The sequence below is a fragment of the Elephantulus edwardii genome, unplaced genomic scaffold (genome assembly GCF_000299155.1).
Source record: "Elephantulus edwardii isolate Elephantulus edwardi_28Jun2011 unplaced genomic scaffold, EleEdw1.0 scaffold00127, whole genome shotgun sequence".
NCBI classification, from domain to species: Eukaryota; Metazoa; Chordata; class Mammalia; order Macroscelidea; family Macroscelididae; genus Elephantulus; species Elephantulus edwardii.
In genome coordinates, this window is record NW_006399877.1 from 8,359,047 (window position 1) to 8,376,809 (window position 17,763).

At 50.5% G+C, this 17,763-nt stretch overlaps 1 protein-coding gene across 2 annotated transcripts in view; it reads right to left on the reverse strand.

Annotated features, from left to right (window-relative positions):
• Window positions 1–71: 71 nt before the first annotated feature.
• COPS7B (COP9 signalosome subunit 7B) overlaps window positions 72–17,763 on the reverse strand; it is an 18,071-nt gene continuing 379 nt past the window's right edge. The window contains exons 2-7 of one of the 2 annotated variants that reach the window (XM_006893478.1): window positions 15,822–16,000; window positions 13,444–13,519; window positions 10,715–10,803; window positions 8,189–8,391; window positions 6,049–6,154; window positions 72–230 (exon numbers count right to left, since the gene is read on the reverse strand). In XM_006893478.1, the coding sequence (XP_006893540.1) occupies window positions 72–230; window positions 6,049–6,154; window positions 8,189–8,391; window positions 10,715–10,803; window positions 13,444–13,519; window positions 15,822–15,983 (795 nt within the window). In that variant the 5' untranslated portion in view covers window positions 15,984–16,000. Of the gene's footprint in view, window positions 231–6,048; window positions 6,155–8,188; window positions 8,392–10,714; window positions 10,804–13,443; window positions 13,520–15,821; window positions 16,001–17,763 lie in introns of those variants that run through there. The other variant, XM_006893477.1, reaches the window with a different exon arrangement.

Genomic DNA, 17,763 nt, shown 5'->3' on the forward strand with positions numbered 1-17,763 from the left:
GAGGAAATGGGCCCCTGGTGTCCCCTCCCCACCTGACCCAGGCCTGGTGAGTGCCAGCTGCCCAGCCGGCCCTAGTGGCGGCTGGAGACGAGACCTTTCACTTTGGACATCTTCTTGGTGGGCTGCCTCTGCTCCGCGTGCGAGGGACACTCCCGTTCCGCCAGCTGCTGCTCCATCTCCTGGGCCGAGGACGACGCGGTGGCTTTGAGTGTCTTCTTGATGTTGGTGACCTGGGGGGACACAGACAGTGAGTGCCACTACCTCTCACTAAACGAGAACGACACAGGGCCACCACGCTCTGCAAGAAAATTGACATCATCACCAGCAATGCAGAGGAGAGGAAGGACGAGAGTGAAAAACAACGGGCCAAGCACGTCCTCCTCGGGCGCAGAGAGAACACGGCGGAGCAGAGGCAGCGGCAGGGCCGGGGAAGTTAAGATGGCCACAGCTGCTGTCCACGCACCAAGCGCAGGCGTTTTCACAAGGACTCAGGGAACAGGCTCATAACCCCTTCCCAACACACGAGAGGATGAGCCTGAACCAAGTGGACAGCCCGTGACGAGAAGGGGGCAGACGAGTCAGCACTGTCCACCGTCATGCAGTGACCTGTGCTCATCTAACCAAGCTGCTCTCGGGGGCCATGGGGTGTGGACCACAACTCAAGGTGCCCTGTGAACCGTGACCGAACCTCGAGGAGCACTCCTGCGCCTTTGCCACCTCAGCTCTCTGATCCTCCGTCACCCCATCTGTCTGGTCCCCCGTTTTCTAATTAGCACCCAGTCCAGGTGTCTCCCCTCCACAGGTCTGTCCTCGCCTGGTTATCTGTGGAGGACTCGCTCTGAAAAGGACGCCCGCTGTTGTCCTAACATCTCAAAAAGGAAAGGACAAACCATCCAATTTAAAAATGGGCAAAAAACGTGAATAGACACACATCAAAGAAGACATTCTGCTGCCAACAAACACATGAAAAGATGCTCATGGCTATTAGTTCTAAAAACCAAATCACTGTCATTCAGTTGGTTCTGACTCATAGCAAGCCTTGTGGATTTGAACTGATGGCCTTTTCTACAGCAGCCCAACAGATACGTTATGCATTACACCTCCACGGCTCCCTTATCAACCCAAGTGCACTGCACTCCGACCTGGAGTGACCCTCCACTGGATTGCTGGGGCTGCAAATCTTTATGGGAGGGGGCTGCTGGGACTTGCAAAGAGAGGCTGATGGATTTGAACTGCTGCCCTTTGGGTGACAGGGTAACACACAACATCACCAGAGCTCCATTCATTAGCCACTGGAGAGAGCTACCACCTCAACCAGCAATAATGCACGGATCAAAAAAGGAGTGCACCTTCTGTGAGAAGGTACTCACCGCAGACGGGGCTCAAAATGCAGAATGTTCTACATCCTAATGTGGTGAAGGGCTTCCTCAGGGTGTGGGCGTGTCCATCTGAGGAGGAATCATTGGTCTCTTCCCACCCAGAGCAAGGGGCAATAAAGAAAGCTCAGGACTCAGGAAGCAATCAGTGCCCAGGTGCGATGTCCAGCATGGACACCGTGGCCTCCGCCAGCACTTTCCTCCCCTGCTCCTCTACACCTGCCCTTCACGCACTCTCAAGTCCGCACTGCATTTCTGCCCTCCGGCCTCTGTCGCACCCTGTCCTCGCCTGGCCTGGTGGCCTTTTACCTACGCAGCCCTGCTGAGTTGAGCACCTCTTCATAAAGCTTCCCTCAGTCACTCAGCCCCCACAGAGCAGAGGGGTCTGGCACAGACACTCTCACTCCTGGGTCCCGTGTCCCTGTGTGAGCCACGTGTACAGCTCTGCCTCCTGTAAGACTACAGACAAATGTTATGTCATCTACAGTCATGGTCACTCAGAGGTGAGGTGCCAACAGCCCACAGAGGACAAGAAGACCTCCTGGGCAGGTGTCTCAAGCCCCAGGAGGGAGGTCTGTTACCCACCCTACTGGGGAGAGGAGTGACATGCCTCACCCTGGGATTCTACCAAACACACATCCTGTCCTAGCCGGCTGTCAGTGATGCACAAACCACAAATCCACTGCTTAGCCGACCACACTTCCGCACAGTTGAATGAGACCTACAAGCTTCTTCCAATAGCCAAGCAGGTCTTCCTGCAGACAGCTCTGCCCGGGACCCAGGACTGAACAGTCAGGAAGCTGCACCAGGGGAGCCTTTTGCAGCCCTGGGAAAGTCCACTCCCTTCTCTGCAGAGTTTCTATCCACAAGATGACACCTATCATGGCCACGGGCCTGGCTTCTCCTTTCCATTCTCCTTCCACGTGGCCTGGCTCACCAGCTGTCCCCTCATCCACTTACCCCCAGAACTCACAAGGTTTGTTAAAACTCTGAACCACGTTTCTCCTGCTGGTGAAAATGTGGCTGACCTCTGGCTGAGACTTTAAATGTTCAGGTAAAAGGAGTGAAAAGAAGAGCTTCCTAGAGCAAGAAAAGTTCACTCAGTTATGGGACAAGCGAAGGTGGACACAAGGAGGAAGAACCCAGAGTCAGAAAAACGCTACAAAGAGGACGTGAACTCAGAGACAGACCACTCTCCGGGGGGCCACAGGAGGTCTGCTTGTGGTCAAGCCTCAAGGCTCTGTCACAAACTGACCTTCTGCCTAATGGAAGACTGCTGCTTCACCACCTACATCACTTTCACCACCACCGTCACTGGAGCACAGCTGATCTTGTAGCTATGTCCTAAGACCCCGCAGAACCTCAGACAGAAAGAAAAATAAACCCCCCAAATTAGTTCTGTATGAGATGTTTTACAATGGCTCTGCTAATCACTACGTCCTCTCAGAGATAATGAAGCAGTTCCTCGTGTTACTGTTCTAGTTCTCGCAGCTATTCTAGAATAGTAACTGATATGTGTTCTTTCTGCCACCGGCTGGCTTCACTAAGAAAAAAGGCTCATGAAGTTACAATTTGCCGGAATAAGAACGCTGATACGTAAGATATAAGAAAATCAAGAGAAGTCAAGTCTCTTCTCTGAGAACAAGCAACACAAGTTAAGGACAAATAAAGAAACAATAGCACAGTTGAGGAAAAAAGGCTTAAAAAGCGAGGTCAAGGGCCGTGTTGTGGTTGTGAGGTGCCATCGAGTTGACTACCACTCACAGCAACTGTACGAATCAGGGATCGGAATCCCGCCTTATCCAGCGCCATCCTCATTCTGACAGATGGGCCACAGAAGCATAAATACAAGGAGGATATAATAAAATTACCTCTGGGTTTTGTAGGTGTGTTTCTTTTCAAGAAAACAATGAGTCCTTTTTACGTTGCAAGATGGGGGATAATCAGACAGCCCCCACATTTACTGAATGGAAAAACTGACAAGGTTCTGGGCTTTGACCCTGCCCTCTCTTCCCACCCAGTCTGTTCCAGATGTTCTACAATAATCAATAGGTTGTTTTCAGTGGGCGGCAGAGGTGGCCTTGGCCTTCCCCCAACCCTGCTCTCTAACTTCTCAGATCCTTACTGCCACCTGGTGGCACCATCAGGTTCTCCCAGCAGAGAGAGCCCATCTTCCAACCGGGGACTCAAATTGGTTCAGTCATGGCCACGGATGCAACTCCAGAGCCAAGAGTCTTAAAACGTGGGTGAGCTAACAACTCCTGCAGGAAAAATTACTAATGAGAGCTCTGACAGAATCATAATCTCCTTCATAAAAAAAAAACAAAGGCTGAACACTGACAAAGGAGATTAATCAGAACTGTCTTTGACAAGCACTGTGGCAAATGGACAATTAAAACAGACTTTCAAGGGGGGGGGAAAGGAACAAACTGGGGGGGAGGGTAGAGAAAATAATGCAACAATGAATGAATGAAAACCCCAAATCTCTGTAAATGTTCATTAAAACTAATAAAATTTAATAGTAATAATAAAAAAACAAAACAACAACAAAGGCTGTGTCGCAAATCTCTGCACCAGCTGAGTAGAAACAGCTGTGCTGGCTCCATGATGGGGTCCACCTCACTGCTTTGCATGTGGGCCGCTCTCCAGAGTCCTGGCAATAACCTAACCTCCTTTCTCACACTCCTGACGCCACAGTCTCCCAGGTCTCGGCTTCGATCCTTCATTTTTCCTGGTCCAGGTATTGTCCTGGTGAAGCAGCAGTTTATAATTTGGGTCTGTTCTATTAGCACTGACTAAGCTGGTTCGAAACAGTCCAAAGCCCTGCTCCCAACAACAGGTCCATAAGCTGCCTCACCTTCTACACTGCTTTCTAGTAAGTGTGATTTAGCGTCTACACCACTGTGTTAGGACCGGGTGTGCCTCAAACATCGGCCAATGCTTAAAGTAGCTCTGCTCACACCCTCTTTCACCAGATGCCACTCAGTCATGGAAATAAACCCCAACACTCCATAATCCTAAATTAGTAACACTGACTCCTGCTAACAACCACAGTCCAAGTTCACCACCTTCCACAATTAGCGAGAGTCCAGGCTCAAGGAGCCGTGGGCAGCACCGCTCTTAGCAGGTGCTCTGAATCAGGTTCAAGACCTGTTGTTTCACACAGGCTGCCCCAAGGATAAACAGCGTGTGTCTAGTCCTAATTTTTCCTAGAGTGTGATTTGCAGGGAAGAAGCAGAAAGGAGGGAGTTGTGAGTTCTTCCTATTTTGGTCGAACATCAGCCCCAGTTCAAAGAGGAGGCCAGAATCATCAAGAGATGATTGATTTTGCAGCTCAGAGAACAGCAGGCTCATTTTCCTCATCTGGTTTGGTTTGAGCTAATGTTAAATACTCAGGTGGCCTAGTGCTAAAAAGTGCATTGCAATCCCAAAGGCCCGCAGTTAAAATCCACCAGGTGCTCTGTGAGAAAAGGACGGGCAAGCTCCTCCCACGGGACTTACTGCCCCTGAAAAGCTGCTGGACGGTCAGCTATGAGTAGTTTCCAATTCGATGGCACACAAAACAAATGATTAAGTGCAGGTTACACTTCCTGGCTAAAAGTAGAACTAAAATTTGGCTATAAACTCTGAATCCCCCATGGAAATAAATCCATGAATTTTATATGCATGTGTACTCAAAATAACCCAGCTCTCTTTGGTGAAAAGCAGAGTTTAGAAGCCTGCCGACACATGCCGAATGTCACATGGGGTGTGTCAGCACCAATCAGTCCCACAAGCACGTGGGCACCTACCAAGGCCCAGGTAGGAGGGAAACCTTACAAAAAGACATGGAAGACACAGATGTGGAAAAGAGCAGAGGAAATCCCTGGATTTTAAAACTCCTCTCACAACACGCTGTTTACTGACTTATTTCTCAAATTGCTCAGCTGCAATTCAGGGCTCTGCTCTCCCACACCCTTGGACACCTGCTTTTTAAGAACCTGTTTATATTCTAATACTTTAGGCCTGATTCACACCAGGCCAGGAATCTGTTGTGATTGTGCCCGTTAGAGTTCTAAACACACTCTGAGGCTGCTCACAGTGTCCTGGTTACCGGTGTACACGCGCTCACACGCAAGCGTGTGCACACACAAACAAGGCTGGCACCAGTGCCCAGGCGGCCTGGGGAGAATAAGCCTCTCCCAGAGCAGCACCACTAGGACCTCACTCACATATTCTCATCCTCACACATTCTTTCCTGTTCTTCTTCCTTTTATGAAATACGTATCATGTATAAAAACATTGTTACCTATGTAGAGTTGAAAGAAGGAAATGAACATCAACCTCTCTTACACAGCTTAAGAAACAGAAGACCATGAAGCCCTGTATACCCAGCCCCACCTGAAAAACACCTTTCTAGAAAGATCCAGCCCAAGACTCATTTTCTTATCTAGAAAGTTGTCAAGTGCCTGTGGACTGAGAAAGCATGCCCTTCTCTAATCAGAAAGGAGCGGAGAGGACCAAGTCCAGGAACTGCACCACACGCAGCACGTCGGTGTCCTGGCACCTGGCCGCAGCACGTCGGTGTCCTGGCACCTGGCCCAGGGCCTGTGTGTTGGGAATGCGTGCTTCCTCTACACCACGCTGAACCCACCTCACAGGAGCAGACACGCACCCGCTCCTCCTTCCTCACCTCGGCCTCCACCTGCTGCTGAGTCCGGTTGTGGTTCTCCTTGTACTGGTTGGCTCTCAGAACCTGCTGCTCAATCCCCAAGAGGACAGCTTCACAGCCATCGCACCTGTAGAGGAAAGCAGCTCTGAGCCACAGGAAGACCACTGGCGCCTCCCAGGCTGCCCTCCCGAGCACCTTCCAAGATTTCCAAGCCCAAACCCCTGCCCGGACTCCCGGTCCCCACACCTCCCAAAAAAAGTCCGATTTCTAAACACACAACTTGGGATGAATGCAAAAAGACAGTGGGCATGGAGCCGGGCCTCAGAGTACAGCTTCATGCCCAGCCTGTGCATGCCTCGTTCAGACTCAGGTTTCTACAAAAATGAGATTAAAGGAATCTGGAGACTTTACAGATGGTAGTGATTAATCACTGATGTCAACAGAAGACGCATTTTCTAAAAACGTCGTCCTATTTCAGAGATTGCCACTTTCCTCAGAAGTATCATTCCTAAATGCCATCTCTTTAGTGCTTTCATTTATTCCACTCTTTGAGTATTTTACGATATATTTTTTTAAAAAGTGGAAGCACAGTGCAAGGATTACTCACGTGCCGTCCTCTTAGAATGTGGTGACTGTGCCCATATGGTGCTGTACAGTTAAGGGGATCTCTCTATGAACCCATTTTTGTCCATAAATTTAACTCCAACCCCTAACCACAGAGTTTACGAATCTCTACAAGGAAATACCCTGTGATGGATGTTACAAAAACGTCACATACTGATAGAAACAAGCTAGTGGCTGCAAACAGGAAACCAGACGAGGGACATGTGAATCCGTGTCAGCTGTCACAACCCAGAAGAGGACGGCTGGCTAAGTGGGATCAGAAAGCTACATTTTGTGTGCGACATCCCTTTCGTGTTTGGAAACCTTGTACATTGGTTTTTTTATTCTGGTTTGATAACTTTAGAATCCTTTGAAAGCTCTTCCTGAAGCAGGCCGTTCAGGGTCACACTTGGACAGAAACATGGTGGACGGGGTGTCAACAAGAAGGCCCAGATCTCCCCCAGTGGCGGAAGCCAGGGACCGCTCACAGCTGGGCCGCTCTTCCCCAGCACATCTTCAGGGATGAGTCCAGACAGTCCGTTTGTTTTAAAGAACATCATTTTCTGAGTCCTCTGCCTCATGACCTCCAGCACGCTCTGGACCTGCCCGGGAGCAATTCTCAACTCCAATTCCAACCTCGTCCAGGCTCGCCGTCAAAACCCAACCCAAGCTTCTTCAACTAGGAACATGCAGTTTCTGAAGCCCCAATTCGTCTCAAAAGCTCCACAAGCCATCCTCACAGAGGCGTGGTAACTTCTGCCAACAGCGGTTCCAATAAGGATATGACCAGCTCTTCTCACACACACACACCTCGGACATCGGCCACAGTCAAGTGATATGTTGCAATAGAGTAAGTCACCCAGTTCTTGGCTTCCCAGCATGTAGTATGTCATGTTTCTACTCTATTGCATTCTATGAAATGTAGAAAAGCATTACAGAAATGTCTGAAATATTCTGAGAATTAGTAAAATGTGACAGACACAAAGTGAGCATGTGCTATTGAAAAAATGGTGCCGAAAGGCTTGCTTGACTCGAGGTTGCCACAAATCTTCAATTCATTTAAAAAGTAAAACCAAAACTTGGTATCTGTAAGGTACAATAAAATGAGCTATGCCTGAGACTGAATTCAGTCTCAAATAATCTGCATGAGCAGGGCATCCCTGCAAAGCAGACTAACCGCTCCCCACACGACGCTGTACACATCCAACCTGACGCGCCATGATGCTCATCAGACTCAAGGGCAGTGGCTCCTGGGCCACATCAGGCTCCAGCTGCTAGTCCCAAGCTCGCGAACGCCTCCACCCTCCGTCTCCCCAGCTGCAGAGACAAGGACCTCCCATCAAGCCGCAGGAGGGCTCAAACGAATCCTGCTACCACACAGCTGCAGTCCCACTGACTTCCTGTCCAAGGGCCTCTAGCTCCCAAGTATGACTCCAAATCCTCCCCCAGACTCAGAGAGGGCTGCTGACACCTGCAGAACACACTGCCCCCAGCAAAGCCCAGAAGACACCCTGGACCCTCTCCTCCGGAAGCAAGGGGCCCATGGCCCCTGTCTCACCACTCATGCAAGGTCTTGACAATATTGTTGATGTCCTTCTTGCGGATGTCCCGGCCAATGCAGAAATCCACTTCCAGCAGCTGGTTCCGCTGGTCCAGCTTGCCCTGGATGATGTCAGTGTAGACAGCCTCAATGATGAGGTCTTCCAGTTCCCGGAGATTCCGCATCTCCAGGTCCTTCAGCAGCACGGAGTAAGGGATACACTGGAGACAAGGGCAAATGAGTCAGAAAAAGCATCTGGCAAGCGTGAAGCCACGCGCAGGTAGGTCAGCCCTCGGGGCTGCCTCGGGGCCAGGGCAGCGCTGTCTAGTGATAGCCCTCCGGATCCAAGCAATAGCGGGGGCTAAAGGAGCTGTGAGCGCTGTGACATCTCAGCAAGATCTCCAGCCTCCTGGACCTCCTGGCCTTGGCATTCCTGGCCTGGAGCACACTGGCACTGAAGCCTCCTCCCACAGCAGAAAGCACAGGGTGCTCACACACCCCCCTACCACCTTCCAGAAGCCTGCAGTCTGTATCAAATACCAGCTCACTACCAGCCTCCCATCCCACAGGTGGCCAGAACTGGCTGCCTGCCCAATGGAAGGCAATGAGAAATGCACAGAGGCCAGTACATCTGCCCTCAGCTGGCCAGTGGAGGCCACCAGCCAAGGAGCAGCCGAAGGTTTACATATTTTCTCACACCCTTGCAACAACTGTCTATTCCCAAAGAATGTTTTTTACTGGGTATACTAACCAAACTACATCTGATCTTAGCCAAAAGGCCAAGAAGCAGTAAGTTGTACTTGACAGCACCTAACAACAACATAAACCTAAAATAAATGTCTATAAACACATAAATAATACAGAAAAACCCCACAAGAAACATAAACCTAACACCCTAACAATACAATACCAACAGTGTAGCCTCCTGACACATGACGCGTTACCTAACACTGTTCTGCGAGACCGCTGGCCGCTACACTAACCTATAGCAACAGAGAGGAGGAAGCCGGCCGCCGAGAAGATTCGCTGCAAGCATCCTCGGATTCCGCAGGCTAACGGCCTGACGGCCAGGGCAGTGAGGGAGTGGGTTTACTACAATACACAGCAGGCACAGCGGGAAAAGTCACTCTTAATTTTTGCTGTATTTAAAAAAGTCATGGATCAGAACAACAACAAGTTTAAGTCTTCATTTTCTATCAAAATAAGCCTCCTGCCTGACATGCCAGGCTGAGAACCAGAATGCTGCGACGCTGTTATGTGCTGTGTAGCTGACCAGGACTCATAGTGGCCACATGAACAATGGCTCTAACATGCGCCTCTCACCCCCGTGCCATTCTCACCGTGTGGCACACCTGCGCTGTTAGTCAGTATGTCAACCTTCCTGTCTTACTCTGACTCACCACCTTTCCCAGCACTATGTCCTTCTCCAAGGACTGGCAAGAGCAGGTAAATTCACTCCAACAACTGACACGCTAGCTCAAAAACACATTCACTCTCTCTCTCTCTCAAGCTCTACCACAGAGGGAAATGCAAAAAGCAAACTAGCTCAGAGGCATGAGCCTCCAGCCCCAGAGAGTTAGGCAAGCCTTGAGCAGAGCCAAAAGCAACTACAAAGCAACTGTATCTGGATCTTCTTTGTTCACGACAGAGAGTAGCTGCTTCTACTCAGAGCAGGGCTGTGAACTCAGATGGAAGCAGAGCTTACAGATGGGAAGGGTCTAAAGGTAATGTGTCAAATACCAAGAGCATCCAAAATCTCAGAGGGCAACACTATAGTAAAAAGCCACCTCCTGGCTCAATTGAAGGCTCTGAGTATGGGGACCAACTCCCACTCCTGATACTGCCCTCTTCTCACACGGTCAGCACTGAAAGGGAGAGGAGTGTGTACAAGAGAGAAAGCAAGAATCAGAGATGCAAAGAAAAGGAGGGACGTGGACAGAGACAGATGGCCAAAGCGTGGAGAAGGAAACTGCACACTAGGCTAGCTGGGCGCTGTGGACTTTCAGCTTTGTCATTGTCCTAGTCTCCTGGCCTACCTGTTGCCGCCACCAAGCACAGCTAAGGAAGATGGTGGCAATCCCTTTGGGTAAAAGGCCTTAGTCAGAAGATCGACCACACGACTCTCAGGTCATGAACGCAACCTCAGTAAATCCAACACAGCAAGCGCTCCCTCCAGCCTTGGCACAGCTCACTAAGCAACAGAGACGTGGGCAACCTGCCTTGAGACGCTGCCATCCTATATGAAACACACATACCTTGCAGCCTTGGTCTCCCTTTGCCACGGCAACTGTTCTCAGCACACAAGGTGCCAGGGCATGCCAGGACTGAGATCACTGAGTCACCATCACTCCAGGGTGCACTTTTCCAACGGATGCTTGGCTGCCCATAATTTGAACTGTCATGTTTCTCTGTCTTCTTCTGCCAAGCAAACTGTATGCTTTTACGCTGTGGACCTACTGTGCATGGCTGGGAGTTCCCTCACTGATCCCGTCAGGCTGCCTGGCTGGGGGCGAGCAGGAAGACAGGCCAGGGCCGGGGCTGTACCTTCATCCTGGAGGCCAAGCTGACGATGGTGAGGTGCTTCAGCTTGTTCTGCTGAGCTGTGCTCAGGGCTGGCAGGCTTTCCTTGTTGGCTGCTCAGTCCCACCCACCACAGGAAGCAAGACACAAAATGAAGTTAGTATTTCTTTTGTGGCCTGAACTCACAGCCCCCGCCCCCCATCAGTCTCCCTCGGAATCACTGTAACGATGCTACTTATTCACTGGCTGACTGGCAAAAATCCTGCCTCCTCTGGAAGACAAGCTGCTCTAGAGGAAAAGGCCCACCTCTACGCACAGGGGGTTCGGTCTGCCGGGGCATGGAACAGACAAAATGCTGTGACGATCATCTGGCAAGACCTACGTTGATAAAGCCCATCCTCGCTGAGGCTCTGACGTGTGCAATGCACGGCTTTGAGAGGTTCAGGGACTCAGCGCTGCCGGCTACACAAGTCCAGGGGCACCCGTGCCCTCGAGCTGTGCAGCTTCCTGGCCCTGGACTTGTCACTGAGGCCAGGCTGACATCAAGCATCTCAACAGCTTCCAATGTAAAGCAGAACTACCAAACCACTGCTGTCAGGTCAGTTCTGACTCAGCGACCCTAGAGAACACGGGAGAACCACAGGCTGCTGCTGAGGCTGTGAGTCCTTCCAGAAGCGGACTGTCGTGTCCCTCTGCTAAGGATGCTAAGCGGTGACTGGTTTTTGAGAACGCTGACCTTTCCGTGCAGTGGGAGCTTCAGCCACTGCCCTACCAGATTCCTTTAGAAGAAAGGTGCAAGCTACCAGGGAGGACAAATGGCCGCAATCTCATAGGGAAGGGCAGAGGAGAGAAGTTTCCTGGAGGAACCAGAATCTGAGATGAGCACTGACGGATGGGGGGGAGGGTGGGGGGGGATATTAACTAATATTTGAGAAGCACAGATAACAGACATGGCAAGTTCTCTGCGGTGGAGACGCACACACAGACACACAGCCAACCCTCACAAGCCCTCGAGACAGATTCCAAAGGTCCTCAATCCTTATCCAGAATTCTGAAATTTAAAAAGCACACACCAAACACACAACTAAACTCAAATGGATTTTAAGCGTGGTGCCAAAATTCATCTGGTGGCAATTCCTGACCTGGACTGAGGCAGGGGTTTTACCCCATTTGCTGTATTCATTTGCTTTCCTGGAAATTATGAGTGTACTTGACTCCAGAGGCTCCCAGCCCTCCAGAAGAATGGACAAAAAGCTTTTCAAAGCCCCCAAATTCAAGATTCTCAAATAGCGCACCCTAAACGAGTGCAGGAAAGGGCTCAAAGACCTCAATCACTCCCACCTTACAGGAGAAAAGGTGCAGGACTTGTATGCCGAAGGACACAGCCACAGTGGTGACGGAGCCAAGACTGTGTGTGCAGGCGGCCTGCTGCACAGATGAGGACGGCAAGGTCATGCTCACGAGATCGGACAAAGGTGAGAAACACGGCACCATCAGAAAGCGGCAAACCGTGCAATCTGACAGGAGCAGTGGGTAGAGGAGGGGGCAGCGAGAAAGCAGAGGTCGAGGCAGAGCTGGGAAGGTCCTGAGTGCCAGCTACCACTGCTCCACGGAAATAAACTAGGAAACCAGAAAAAGGTATGGGAGGAAAGATAATGACAGTTTAGATATGCAAGCACCTTACCCTTGATATTTAAGATTTGGAGTCTGAAATGACTCGGCTGCTCTACTGATGGAAAACAAGCATATGAAACTACGGAATGTTAGATCACAGAGGTGGAAAGTGACTACAGAGACTGACAGTGTGGATAAACGCTTAGGGAGTAAGTGCAAAGGCAAGATGCAAACTGTATCCAGACTTGCAGCTACAGAGAGAAAGCACAGTTCTGAGGAAGGAGAGGCCAGCACCAGGACAACGGGTGGCCCCACTACAAGTGACTTTCTATGTTCAAATCTTCCTCAACCTGGTGAGATTATGTTGAGAATATTTAAAACATTTACATTTCTTACAAGTGCATATTCGCTGTTTCACAGCAGACCAAGTACTCTACACACCCCAGTCGTCAACAAGCCCGTCTGCAAAGCAAACCCGGTCTCTCTGCAGATGAGCGACCACAGACTGCCAGGAGGAGGAACAACTCTGTCCTGTGACAAGTGCAGCCGAGGGCCCCGGAGAAGCAAGGATGGTGAGAAGGACTTTGTCTCATGTACTTGGGACACGTAATGAGGAGGGCCCCCCAGTCGCTGAAGGACGACATCATGCTTGGTAAAGCAGAGGGTCTGTGAAAAAGAGGCAGAGTCTCCAAGAGAGGAGCTGGCATAACGACCACAATGGGCTCGAGCGGAACAAGGACTGTGAGATGCCAGGACCAGGCGAGGTTCTGCTGTACGTGGGTCGCCAGCGGAGGCACTGACCAGCACCAACAGCAGGCTGTGGAGTGGCACTCTGCTTCCACGCAGATTCCAGGCCGGAGAAGCCCATGGGGCTGTTCTACGCTGTCCTGCAGTCACACGGGAATCCGCTCAACGGCAGTGGGTTATGTACAGTGATGCAAAGAGAAGCATAACCAGCGCCCATTTAACCCCCACGAGGCAAAGGCTGAAAGCGGAGGTTCATTTCGTGAGGTCACTCACAGAGCTAGTCAAATGAGAAGCAGCCAGGACAAGCAGGTCCCACCCCACGCTTGGGAGCCCAAACCTCAGTGACCCCCATGCAGGCAACATATGCAAACAGAGCAACTTAACCAACTCACCTATGTAATCTGGGTATGTTCCATAGGCAAACAGGTTCAGAAGCTGCAAATAAGCAGCATTAGCTCCTTCCGCAAGCTGAGGAGGAAACCAAAGTTCACCACAGATCAAAGTGCTTATCAATCACTGAGTGTTCAGAGGACAGGGGACCACGTGCCCAAGGTGCCACAGCCTTATTTCCTGTACTGTATGGTTAGTAAGGAGCCCTGGTGGCATAGCACTTTACATGCTGGGCTGCTAACCAGAAGGTCAGTGGACTGAATCCACCAGCTGCTCTGTGAGACAAAGGTGAGGCCGTCAGCTCCTGTTAATGCTGACGGCCTCTGAGAACCAACCGAGCGCTGACAAGAGTAGGGATCAACTAGATGGCACTGTGTCTGGTTTCTGGGTTGGTGTTGTGTATGGTCCCTCAGCTCCCTTCCCACTCTGACATCAAGAAAAAAAGAAAGATGATTTTTAAGACCCCACAGGTGCTTTTTCTTCCTCAGAAAGACATGCTGCATGGAAACTAGGATGTCCGTGTAACTGTTTTTCACTCACCTATGTGAGGCATTAAGCACGGGAACCAAGTGACCCTTATAGGATGCCCAGGCCATTCAGGTGGCTTCTGGGGCAGCTCTGTCTCCACGGCAGTTTGGCAGGCACAGAACCAGCCAAACTGAACAAAGCTTAGGGTTGGTACCAAGCACCAAGATACCTGGGGACCCTGGAACCTGTGACAGACTGACAAGTGTAAGATGCCACAGAAGCAGCAGGCTAGGACGAGAGACCAGGGAGCCAAACCCAAACCACCGGCCAAGTCCACCGCCATCGAGTCAATTCCAACCTACAGTGAGCCTGTGAGGCAGGAGACTGGCCTCGTGGGCTTCCAACGCGGTCCTCTTTATGCGAGGGGACTGTTGCCACTTCCTGCTCCCTCAGAATGGCTGGATGGCTTTGAACTGCTGACCTCTCAGACAGCAGCTGAGTGCTTAATCAATGCATACAAATTTTCATCACAATTACCTACTTCTCAGTGAAACTGATGATTATGCTCACCTGTCAAAGCAAAAGAAACCACCCTCCCTGCCTGGAGCCGCTCTTGACCACAAACAAGCCCCTATTACAAACTCCTCCAGCGTACCAAGCCCAGAGAATCTAGGAGAACGCACATGGTGTTCTACAGACGCTACACCAATGCCAATCAATCTCAGCCACCTTTGAGAAAGGGGCTGCAAGGACTGCATCGGTTATTTCGGAAGACAAGTAGCTCACGTAGGTAAAAAAACAACTGGAAGGGAAAAGGTGTGCTGGATAAACAGGAGGTGTGTCCTTACGCTCTAGTCTACCTTCTCAGGTTACCAAAAGCCTCCTGAGGTTGCTGGAAGAGACCTTGCAAAGACCAGCAAGCCTCATCTCTGTCTTCCAGATGACTGCAAAACCAGGCAAACACACTGCTTTGTTCTTGAGCAGAAACTCCAAAACCTCTCCTCTAACCTAAATCAGTAAGGTCCTTACGGCTGGTTCATCTACCTCCTCTTAGCCAATCTTCAAAGATACAAAACCACCCTTCACACATTTATTCACACTTTTCTTGAGTCTGAAGGCAACAAATCACCCTTGTAAACTCTCTGCTGAAAAGAGAACCTTATTCTTTCTCCGGTAAACAACTACTATGTGTCAGGTTATGCAGTAAGTTCTCAGGAAACAATGGTAAACACAATAGACTTTATCCTCAAGGCTCTCAAGGTCAGAGTAAACAAAAATTCATAATTAAAATAAAAGCATCTACAGTGGGAGATAAGAAGTTGTAACGCCTGGACTGCTCTCCATCTCTCCACTCCCTCCGATAATTCTTCAGCAGATGTTCTCATTACTCTAGCCACAGTGAAAAAAATGGAGACCTAGAGTTTTAACAACAACAAACCAAACAAGTAAACAAAGTACAATGGAATGCAGCTAGCTTCCCACGCCCTGTCTCTGTACCACGTCTACTTTAGCCCTTTCTCACTGGAATATTTTCTTATTCTCACCTACCTCATTTTTCAAGTGCAATTATTTTCTGCTATTTCTGGACCTGGCCAATCTTATCTATATTCTCATTTTGTCCCTAGGAATTGCTGAAACTTCTACTAAATATGAGCCCCGGCTGGCAGCACTCTTTTTCTCATTTACCAGTTTAAAATTGATTTCTCTCTCTCTCTGCTTGTTAGCAACCCAGTAAGCTCAAATGGAAATACTGAATGAAAGCGGCTCAGGACAGTCTCATCTCAGCCGCTTCCTCCCAGGGTACCTCACAGCTCCACAATGCTCCCACAACTGAAATTCACTGGAAACCAGAAGAATCAGAAAAACACTTCGAGCAAAGGCAGCAGAGAAAGTATCTGGAAGCAACTCTTACCTCCTGCACATTGGCAAGCTCCAGCAGTTCTCCAAAGACGTATATTCCAGGAGCCTCCAGCACTTGGCTGATGAGCGCAGTCAAGGCTGAGCCACTGGTGCCTTTGGCCAGTAAAATAAACTGTTCCAAGAGGTTACTTGAGGGCTTCTGCTCACCTGCCATTCTCTGGCCTTGGGAATCTGTTCAAAAGAAGTTGTTTCAGTCACTCCTTTTCGTTAGCCAAGTTTCTGATTACGTTCCATTGGGTCACATACTAGGATAATAGCATTTCTAAAGAGCAAAGAGCTCTGAGCCCAGACACAGTGGTCACTTTGCTAGATGTGTTCACCTTGGAGTTAAAGAGACCTTGTGTTCTTTCTGCGGTTTGAAGCTTAACCTAGCCTCTTCCTGCATTCCCATCTGCTCCTCTCCCAGAGGCTAGACCTCTTCATTCCTTACACTTGACCAGAATCTAAGAAACACTTGGGGGGTTTTCAGTAGATGTTTTATAAGAAACAAAAGGTAGTGTCATTGGCAACAGACCCAGTATAAGAATGGCAATCGGCACAAATTCTACGGTGGCAACATAATCACAACCACAGCGGCTGACAGATAAGGAAACCACGGGGAAAATAGACACAAAAATGTCTCCGCTCATTAGAGAAGTCATGGAAGCATGAGGAAGAGGAGAAAAATCCTACCCCCACGGCCGCCCAGCTGGCTCTGACTCTCAGAACTGCCCCCGCGGGGCCTCTGAAGGTGTTAATTTTTACGACAGCAGATTGCTTCATCTTTCCAGCACAAAATGGCTGGATAAAAAAACTGCCAGTCTTTTGGCTAGCAGCCCAATGTTTAGCCCACTGTACCACCAGGACTCCTGAAAGATAAGTGGCAACAAATCCAAGCTCAGTACAAGCTGTGCGACTCCAGGAGGAGAATCCCGGCCTGGAGCCTCCTCCTCAGTCTACCACACACAGCCCCAGACGGTACAAAACCCCAAGAAAGCAATAAAAAGATGATTGGAGAAAGCAGCGACTGCTGGTGCCCTGAAGGCATCGGGCCCCTCAACAGGTGCTGTGACTCAGTGGACACACTGTGTACCTACCCTGCAGGAGGCCTGGATGAGAGGAGGATGGCCCTTCAAGAAGGACACTCAGAGGGGCGGCCGGACAAAGTGAAGGCGAAAGGGCACAGCAAAGGGACCAAGCCCAGCCCAATGCCTTAGAGAGGAGCTGACTCACATGGACCCTGCAGGACAGAGGAGAGCTGCCCCCAGGGCCTCCGGGTCTGGGACCTTTACCCGCCTCTCTCACCTCTGCAGAGCTGCTGGTCAAAGGGCCGACTCTAAGGCCAGCAGTGAGGCTTCACCCACTGCACCATCGGGGCCCGGAGTAAAGCCAAGCACAGGCTAATTCAAAGGAGGACACTGGTGCGAGAGACACGAAATTCTCCTACGGACACTGGCACAGAGTCCTTTTCAAAGTGTTAGAGAAAAACAAGCATGTCACCCTGCCTTACAAGCAAGGTCTTGTCAGGAACAGAAAAAGTAAGGTGCTGCGGGGAAAATGGCACGAGGGCGAGCAGAGTACGAGAACTGGGGCGGAAAAACGGGAGAGGCGAGCGGGGTGATGATGGTTAGGGTCAGAGGCGGGAGGAAAGCCCTTCCAAGCGAGTATGTGTGGGGACCTGTAAGAAAGGGACGAGGGGGGCAGAAGCGGTAACCAAGCCACAGAAATGGTCCCCCCCAAAGGGTCCTGGCCTAAGGGGCGAAGCTAGAGGCCGAGAGGTAAGGGGACGCTGCCCTCTGAAGCTGGCGGCCGGGAGAGGCGGCTGGAATGGCTTGCTCGGGGAGGGCGCTATTTTAACGGGAAGGGGGAGAGAAAGGAGCGGAGAGTCGGGCAGCGAAAGCAGACACGAGGTCGAGGGTCGCGGCGGGCTGGGGGGCGGGCGGTGCGCCCCGGGC